The 9391-nt window shown below is 42.0% G+C and overlaps 1 protein-coding gene across 3 annotated transcripts in view; it reads left to right on the top strand.

Moving 5' to 3' along the window:
- cecr2 (CECR2 histone acetyl-lysine reader) overlaps nt 1-9391 on the top strand; it is a 55016-nt gene that overhangs the window by 29203 nt on the left and 16422 nt on the right. For 2 of the 3 annotated variants that reach the window (XM_015965446.3, XM_015965444.3), the window contains exons 2-7: nt 590-684; nt 1941-2124; nt 3756-3883; nt 4066-4149; nt 4530-4597; nt 4721-4884. In XM_015965446.3, the coding sequence (XP_015820932.3) occupies nt 590-684; nt 1941-2124; nt 3756-3883; nt 4066-4149; nt 4530-4597; nt 4721-4884 (723 nt within the window). The remainder of the gene's footprint in view (nt 1-589; nt 685-1940; nt 2125-3755; nt 3884-4065; nt 4150-4529; nt 4598-4720; nt 4885-9391) is intronic. The other variant, XM_015965445.3, reaches the window with a different exon arrangement.

Here is a 9391-nt window from a genome sequence, read left to right as displayed (position 1 = left end):
GATGACATCAAACAGACAAAAAATAAGGAGTTATGGGCAAATATTGGTATTTTAAAGACTAAAGGGGGAAAATGTAAACAAATAAACAACATAATTACAAAATAACACATTTTAGGCCAAATTTAGACACAAACTGAGGACAATATTTCCTGACATACAGGGTTTATTTAATTGTGTGAAAATGTAACACGTTTAAAAAAATACTGCGATGATACTGAAAACCGTGGTAATTTTGGTCACAATAACCGTGAGGTTACATTTTCACACCGTGATGACCCTAGTAGCTCATCACTCTGAGCTAGATTTGGTTAATATCAGAGAAATGCAATACGGCGCAAACTCACTCATACATACATATACTTATTATGTTGTTTTCTTCGTCTCTGTTTTATTTCACTTACTACGTTTGTTGTTGTTTTTCTGTGAATACATTTGGTTTCATTGAATCTTGAAAGTTGATTTTATAGGATTCCTTCTTGTTGGACTTGCGCAGCTGACCTACACGTTAACAGAGTTTTGTCAGTAAAATAGAAGTACTTTGTATTTCCTTTGTTTCATACATCCTGTTTGTCTGTTTGTTTGTCAACAGGAGCTTGAGAAGGCCTTGTTAGAGCAGAATTTTGGCTTCCTTGGTGACCTCATCACCCGTTTGTTACAAGGATGTTACCAACGCAGAGACATCACGTGAGTTTACAGTATTTGAAAAGCTAGAATATTATGATCTCTTTGGATATAAATGTTGTTTTGTTTACATTGGATAAAAAATGTCCATGCTAAAAAGTCTTAGACACATCAAATAGCTTTTTATTTTATCTCTTTTATGCTGACAACAGTCTGATTAGATATGTCCGTTAAATTCTGTTTTTCTGTAGCAAATTCTATTTAGCCATCGAAGGACAGCGGTAGAGGCTTGTCAGAGGGACAGCGAGGAAAACTCACAAATGAACCGAGTATTATATTACATTTGATATTAGTCATAGCTCCCGGGAAGCTCCATTGAAAGTGTGAGTCACCGTAATTTGTAAAGGGGTAAGGACTTACTCAGACCGTGTTAAGGTGGTGGAAGGTGATGAGATGTAATCATGCTCTGTGTTTGCTAGATATGAAAGTGTTTTATCCACTCAAACTTATCTCTACCACCTTAAACACGTGGGAGCAAGTGACTACACAGCAGAGGTTGGTATTCAAACCTACGTGTGTTAGTCGCTCATGTTTGACTCAATCACTGGAGAGGGTGACAGTTGTACATGAAAAAGATAAGCACAGAGGCAGGAGGGATCCAGTTTTCCACGCAGGCAGTCAGTAACAGGAAGACAGGCTGCTTTATTGGACTGGACAGGCACTGGCATCCTGGGGTGGCTGCTCACTGCTGGCCTTTCACAAAGCTGCCCTTTTCATCTGCATGCGTTAAACGCTCTGCCGGAGCAAGGGGAAAGGTGGAGGGAGAACGTCGGAGTCAACGGGAGGAGAGAGATGGGGTGGTGAGAAGGGAGAGCCTGCAGCTGTGTGAAAAGTGCACACTGCTTTTTCAAGATGAGCCACTTTTTTATTTTCCCTTTTTCTGTTGAGATTCTCCGATAAAACCCATCCCCAAGTCCTTCAGGCAGGGGTCCGTCCGGTTCTGTACTCATCTTTCTATACCTCAAACCACCCATAACTGAGATATGAACCCTGCTCCCATTGATGTACAGTATTGTTTCCTCAGTCTTGCATCTTTTCACATCTCAAAAATAAAGGTTTGTCATAGAATTTGTGCAGAATCATATTAAGTGTATTTAAAGTAGTCAGCAGAACTGGGTTTTGGTAGTATAAAAGTACTTTTTCAGCCTTAAAATCTGATTAGTCCAATTAGTCATTATTTCCACTCAGTCAGCTTACATTAGCATCATTAGCAATCTGAGGTGTGTGTGTGTGTGTGTGTGTGTGTGTGTGTGTGTTAGCCCTCAGACATCCAACAGTTACCTGGAGGACATCATCAGCTACCGATGGGAACTAGAAGAAGGGAAGGCCAACCCACTTCATGAGGGTCCGTTTGAGAGCCTTCCACCTCGCACTCAGGTGGAGCTGCTGCATCGGCTCTGTGACTACCGTCTGGATGCTGCTGATGTCTTTGACCTCCTTAAGGTACGCTACCAAGCTGAAAACGTTCTTCTCCTACGTGCTTGTTGAAATGGAAGTAACGTTTTTGTTTTGTAAGTCGGAGCATTTCTCTAGTGTTCAGGATTGTCTTGTGGACATGATTTTGTGTAGGTGTCTAAAGGTTTGCCAGTAGATGTGCTTTTTATTTATTTATTTTTCCTGAGCAACAAGTTTCAGTTGATAAATGCTTTCAACAGAATGAACACTTAAGCGTGTGTCTCCAGCAGCGTTGGTTTCGTTGACTAAAAGTTTTCTTTTTTTCCCGTGACAAAAGAATTTTTGCAGACTAAAACTAAATTAAAACATAAAAGCCAGTAAAGACTAAATAATGACGAATATTGACCAGTACTTTTGTTGTGTCCTTGGGCAAGACGCTTAACCCTCCTTGCCTGCTGGTGGTGTTCGGAGGAACCGGTGGCGCCTATATACGGCAGACTCACCTCTGTCAGTGGCCCCAGGGCAGCTGTGGCTACAGTGTAGCTCATCATACCCAGGATGTGAATGGGTGAATGACTGTGTTGTAATGCGCTTTGAGGGGTTCCAGGACTCTAGAAGGTGCTATATTAAATACAGGCCATTTACTATTTGACGATTAAGAGACTGCAACGAAAATCTAAAACCGGAAAAGATGGAAGACGGCACCAAAGAACCAATCAGCAAATGGAACAGGCGAGACTAGACAAAAGAACCAATCAGAATCTGGAGCCAGACACTGTTTGAACAAGCTACCGCTAACCAGACATCATGTACTGATGTTCATACTGGTAACAGTTAAGTCTGAAGGGAGAAAATGTCCACGGCTGACAGGAAACATGGTAGATGAGACGATCTGAGAAGTATTAGTTTGGTGAGTACACATCTGGGGTTTCCCTTGGTTATACAAGTGTTACGACGTTGTTAGCAGCAAGCGGGGGTGCTGGATCTCAGCCAACTGAACCATGGAGCAGCGCGATGTGCATCTTGTTGTCTAATCGTTTCTGTTTTTTGTGGCGCCGGTCTTGCTGTTGTGATCAGCGTTCGGTGTTGTAGTGATGTGTTTGTGAGGAGAAACGTTCAGGTGTCCCGCGGTGATCAGTCAGTCTAATAAAAACACCTGAAAACCAGTCTTACCTTTAGTTTACGTCTGCATAGGAACACATTTTAGTCTTTCCTGTCATGTTTACAACTATTACTGCATATCATACAGATTTGTTTATTTATTAATATTGAGAGGCACAATTTCTAATCGTCAGTGCTCATTTTGGTGTTTTCCATTAATAATTATTAGTATAAAGTTTTATTGATCCAAAGTGTGAAATGTGAATTTTACATATTCCTTCACAGTTTCAAGCAGGCGTGGCTAACAGTTCCTGTACACAGGTAGAAAAGGACTGCAGCAGACGAAGATTACACATATTTTAGTTCACTAAAATAAAAAGAACACATTTGACTGAATTGTGACTAAAACTGATCAGACTTTTAGTCTTCTTAGACTAATACTAAATTAAAATTTCTTGTCAAACCCTGGTTTCGAGCCTCGGTGGACTACATTAATTACTCGTGACTTAAAACTTATAGTTTATATATATATATATATAACTAAAGTACCCCCCCCCCCCCCCTCACCTTTCCTTCAGGGGCTGGATGCAGATAGCCTCAGGGTGGAGCCCCTGGGGCAGGATGGGAATGGAGCCCTCTACTGGTACTTTTATGGCACTCGGATGTACAAAGAAGAGCCACCTCAGAGAAAGGAAGAGCAGTTTGGGTAAATACCGCCTGCATCTGTGTTTCACTGTATCCAGCACGCTTAGTCACTTCTCTGGGTGGGTGGATTAAACGTGATCTAGTGGTAACTTAACGCTTGTTTGCAACCTTGGTAAGGATCTAATTTTCCTATGAAAAAGTTATATTTAACAGCTAATTTATCCCTTTTATGTCTGCCAACAGGGAAACTGCTGACCTGTCTTTACCAGAGAGGAAAAAAAGGGGAAGACCACCAAAGAAGAGAAAGTTTGAAGACTATTGTTTCAGGTGAAGAAGGCAACAACTGTGGGGACTTGGTGACATGTGGATCGGTGCATGTGCTGCACAGATGTGCTGCACAGATGTGCTGCACAGATGTGCTGATTATGCAACTGAAATATTAACTTTGTGGCTGTTTGCCACCTGGTTTTTGCCCGTCCCTTATTTAGAGTTTTTATGTATTTTCATTAGAACAAAGGCTTAAATGTTCTGGACATAGGCTGAACCGTAGATGGCTGCTTGATATAAATTGTGTGTAATTTTGAGTTATTGGGACATTTCTGAAACTCTGCGGCTGATTTGACTCGAAGCATTTTACTCAGGTGTGCTTGTTTGATTGTTGTTTACCTTTCTTAAGTCTTGCCCTAATTCTGTTGTTTTGCTTTTAGTGATGGTGAAGGTGAAGCGACAGAGGTGAATACAGAAAATGGACTGGATGATGATCCTCCAACCTCAGGTAATAAAGTCTGAAGTATTTAAGTATTGGTGACAGCTGTAGTGAAAGAGCTTATTTGTGTCCCGTCCAACAGTCTCGTCTCTTTTAAATCAGTAATCCCGGGTCTCTGCTCTTTGCCACTAGCAGGTCATAGGCGAGGTGCTTGGTCCCTTGTGTGTGATTCGGAGGAACAGTGGATCAGTCTGGCAGAGCGCATCAAGGACAAAAGTTCCCCACAGGACCGCCACCTCTACCGTGTCATCAGCCAAAACTTCCTGCCTGAGATCAGCAGCATGATTGAACACAAGGTCAGACAGCAAACACACGCTGCAGTGTTGTGCATCTCTTCATGTGAGACCAGATTGTTTTTCTGCATAAACAAAGTGGTTGTACACACATTTGCATGGAGCTGGTTTGTGTGGCTCTACAGAATTCCAGTCTGTTTCTGTGCAGAGAGTCTTCTGGGAACAAACACATTTCCCACCTTCTGCTGTTTTTGTGTTCCAGAATAAAAAGACAGCTTTCATAGATGGCGTGGTGTTTTTGTGCCTGTTGCAGAAGCAGCAAAGCAAACGCAGACTGGCTTCTGCTCGTTTGTCATTTCATGCTGCAGCTGTTCCTACTGGCTCCATGTTGTTGGGCTGAATGAGCCCAAGATCTCTTCAGAACCACAGAACCTGGTGTAAGGTGCCCCAGGGGGAGATTATGCTCACACCTGTCTGACCGTTTGAGTAAATGTTGGAAGGTTGTTAGACAGTGCAGTTGTTTGGAGTTCTCTTCCTGCACAACATTCAGTCTTCTGCTGTTTGACCCTCGTACGAAAGGCTCATTTCTCCGCTGGTATTAGCTAACTCTGTAGGGGTTATTCTGTAGCTCACCGCTGATATTAGCTAATTAGCTAACTCTGTAGGGGTTTTTCTATAGCTCGCCGCTAACTCTGTAGGGGTTATTCTGTAGCTCACCGCTGATATTAGCTAATTAGCTAACTCTGTAGGGGTTTTTCTATAGCTCACCGCTGATATTAGCTAACTCTGTAGGGGTTATTCTGTAGCTCACCGCTGATATTAGCTAATTAGCTAACTCTGTAGGGGTTTTTCTATAGCTCGCCGCTAACTCTGTAGGGGTTTTTCTATAGCTCACCGCTGATATTAGCTAATTAGCTAACTCTATAGGGGTTTTTCTATAGCTCACCGCTGATATTAGCTAATTCTGTAGGGGTTATTCTGTAGCTCACCGCTGATATTGGCTAACTCTATAGGGGTTTTTCTATAGCTCACCGCTGATATTAGCTAACTCTATAGGGGTTATTCTGTAGCTCACCGCTGATATTAGCTAATTAGCTAACTCTATAGGGGTTTTTCTATAGCTCGCTGCTGATATTAGCTAACTCTATAGGGGTTATTCTGTAGCTCACCGCTGATATTAGCTAATTAGCTAACTCTGTAGGGGTTATTCTGTAGCTCACCGCTGATATTAGCTAATTAGCTAACTCTGTAGGGGTTTTTCTATAGCTCACCGCTGATATTAGCTAACTCTGTAGGGGTTATTCTGTAGCTCACCGCTGATATTAGCTAATTAGCTAACTCTGTAGGGGTTTTTCTATAGCTCGCCGCTAACTCTGTAGGGGTTTTTCTATAGCTCACCGCTGATATTAGCTAATTAGCTAACTCTATAGGGGTTTTTCTATAGCTCACCGCTGATATTAGCTAATTCTGTAGGGGTTATTCTGTAGCTCACCGCTGATATTGGCTAACTCTATAGGGGTTTTTCTATAGCTCACCGCTGATATTAGCTAACTCTATAGGGGTTATTCTGTAGCTCACCGCTGATATTAGCTAATTAGCTAACTCTATAGGGGTTTTTCTATAGCTCGCTGCTGATATTAGCTAACTCTATAGGGGTTATTCTGTAGCTCACCGCTGATATTAGCTAATTAGCTAACTCTATAGGGGTTATTCTGTAGCTCACCGCTGATATTAGCTAATTAGCTAACTCTATAGGGGTTATTCTGTAGCTCACCGCTGATATTAGCTAATTATCTAACTCTATAGGGGTTATTCTGTAGCTCACCGCTGATATTAGCTAATTAGCTAACTCTATAGGGGTTTTTCTATAGCTCACCTCTGATATTAGCTAATTAGATAACTCTATAGGGGTTTTTCTATAGCTCGCCGCTGGTATTAGCTAACTCTATAGGGGTTTTTCTGTAGCTCACAGCTGATATTAGCTAATTAGCTAACTCTATAGGGGGTTTTCTATAGCTCACCGCTGGTATTAGCTAACTCTGTAGGGGTTTTTCTGTAGCTCACCGCTGGTATTAGCTAACTCTATAGGGGTTTTTCTGTAGCTCACAGCTGATATTAGCTAATTAGCTAACTCTATAGGGGGTTTTCTATAGCTCACCGCTGGTATTAGCTAACTCTGTAGGGGTTTTTCTGTAGCTCACCGCTGGTATTAGCTAACTCTATAGGGGTTTTTCTATAGCTCACCGCTGGTATTAGCTAACTCTATAGGGGTTTTTCTATAGCTCACCGCTGGTATTAGCTAACTCTGTAGGGATTTTTCTTTAGCTCACCGCTGGTATTAGCTAACTCTATAGGGGTTTTTCTATAGCTCGCCGCTGATATTAGCTAACTCTATAGGGGTTTTTCTATAGCTCGCCGCTGATATTAGCTAACTCTATAGGGGTTTTTCTATAGCTCGCCGCTGATATTAGCTAACTCTATAGGGATTTTTCTATAGCTCACCGCTGGTATTAGCTAACTCTGTAGGGGTTTTTCTATAGCTCACCGCTGATATTAGCTAACTCTATAGGGGTTTTTCTATAGCTCACCGCTGATATTAGCTAACTCTATAGGGGTTTTTCTATAGCTCACCGCTGGTATTAGCTAACTCTGTAGGGGTTTTTCTATAGCTCACCGCTGGTATTAGCTAACTCTATAGGGGTTTTTCTATAGCTCACCGCTGATATTAGCTAACTCTATAGGGGTTTTTCTATAGCTCACCGCTGGTATTAGCTAACTCTGTAGGGGTTTTTCTATAGCTCACCGCTGGTATTAGCTAACTCTATAGGGGTTTTTCTATAGCTCACTGCTGGTATTAGCTAACTCTGTAGGGGTTTTTCTGTAGCTCACCGCTGGTATTAGCTAACTCTATAGGGGTTTTTTCTAAGACCCGTGGATCCGTGCTGCCCCAGACTTAGGGCTGGGCGATATGACGATTTTAGACCGTTTTACGATCTACACATCTGACGGTCTGTCTTTTTTGAGAGACCTTTTTATCACAATTCACAGCTCTGCTGTTGAATTTCTGCCTCTGAATGAAAAGGGAACTTACCTCCGGCGAATGACACGCCTTTGTTTGACCCTTAACCAATCAGAGTGAGTCATAGTAATATATTAGTGCCCCGCTTGTTTTCACCTGTGTGTGAACAAACATGGCTTTGGCCGTGGCTGCGAGCGACAACGAGGTTTTCGTTCCGAAGAGGAACGCAGGCCCGGAGTGGCTAATCGGGAGGGTCAGGAGAATTCCCGGTGGGCCGCGCAATGTTTAGGCCGCATGGGCCAGTGCTCTCATTTTTGTTTTTTATCATTTTATTTTTATTTTTTGGTGCCGGCGTTCAATCATGGCACTGAGGCCGCCGGGCTGATCTCATACGCTCCTCCCGGTCGTCTCTGGCTGGCTCTACCTGCAGGCTGCAGCTCGTTATTTTTTTTTCCTGTATGCACCTGTGCGCACCACGTGACACGCAGTTGATGGAAAGATGGAAAGTAGAAAGAGCAAGGGTGGCGCGGAGAAGGCAAGAATTAAAAAGAAGAAAGCGCTGGAAACGGATGCAGCTAAATGTGCAAAAATGAGCACCTGTTTTCTCAAACAAGCTCGCGGTCTTTAACTTCAAATGAAGATAAAACGGGTAAGGCGAGTCAAGATCAGAATCAGAATCAGAAAAACTTTTTCCCCGAGGGGCAATTAAAAAAATAACAGCAGAGCAGCATGATGTTGGACATACGAACATTGAATAAATAGGCAATAAGATATAAAGCAGCAAGAAGATGGATTAAACCGAAAAATATGCAAAAAACACTGAGTAAGTGAATAAAGTGACTAAAGTGTCGTCTGTATTAAAGTTAAATATATGGAGAGCCATGCCACGCATGTACGCTGAATGCAAAGTGAGAGTTGCAGAAAATATTCAGAATGCGCAGTTATTTGCTACCACAAGCGATCTCTGGTGCAGCCGCACATCAGAGCCGTATTTGAGCTTAACTATCCACTACATGAGCAACTGGGAGCTACATAGTATTTTGAACAAGTTCATGTTTGCACAATACGTTTGCAATTGACATGTTTGCACTTTAAATATGTTTACCATTTTAATTTATGTTAAGTTACTTGAAAAACGAGAAAAACTGATTTTTGTAATTTTCTCTCAGGGCTTTTATCATCTCTGGTGTGAGTTTAAAATATAAGTGTGTTAGCACTGTGCTGATTATCCCTAATATGAATATATGTTTATTTATTCAGTGTTTCTCTTCTTTAATACGCAATTGAAGTTATGCTATTCATGGATAAAAAATCGTGATAAAATTGAAATCGTAATAAAATATTGGAAAAATCGTGATATTCTATTTTTGCCATATCGCCCAGCCCTACGCCGACTTACCGACATACGTTTGAATGGATTTGGTCATTGACCGCTTCTGCTCCTCAGGGTTGGCCTGTTTTCATCCCAGCTGCTGGTGCTGCCTGTAGCTGTGACGTATAACCTGCACCGAGCGTTTCTATAGAAACTCTGAGTCTTTCTCCTTCAGCTGT

The sequence above is a fragment of the Nothobranchius furzeri genome, chromosome 4, assembly GCF_043380555.1.
Source record: "Nothobranchius furzeri strain GRZ-AD chromosome 4, NfurGRZ-RIMD1, whole genome shotgun sequence".
Taxonomy (NCBI): domain Eukaryota; kingdom Metazoa; phylum Chordata; class Actinopteri; order Cyprinodontiformes; family Nothobranchiidae; genus Nothobranchius; species Nothobranchius furzeri.
Note: the sequence above shows the minus strand (reverse complement) of the source record. Positions and strands in the feature narration are given on the sequence as shown.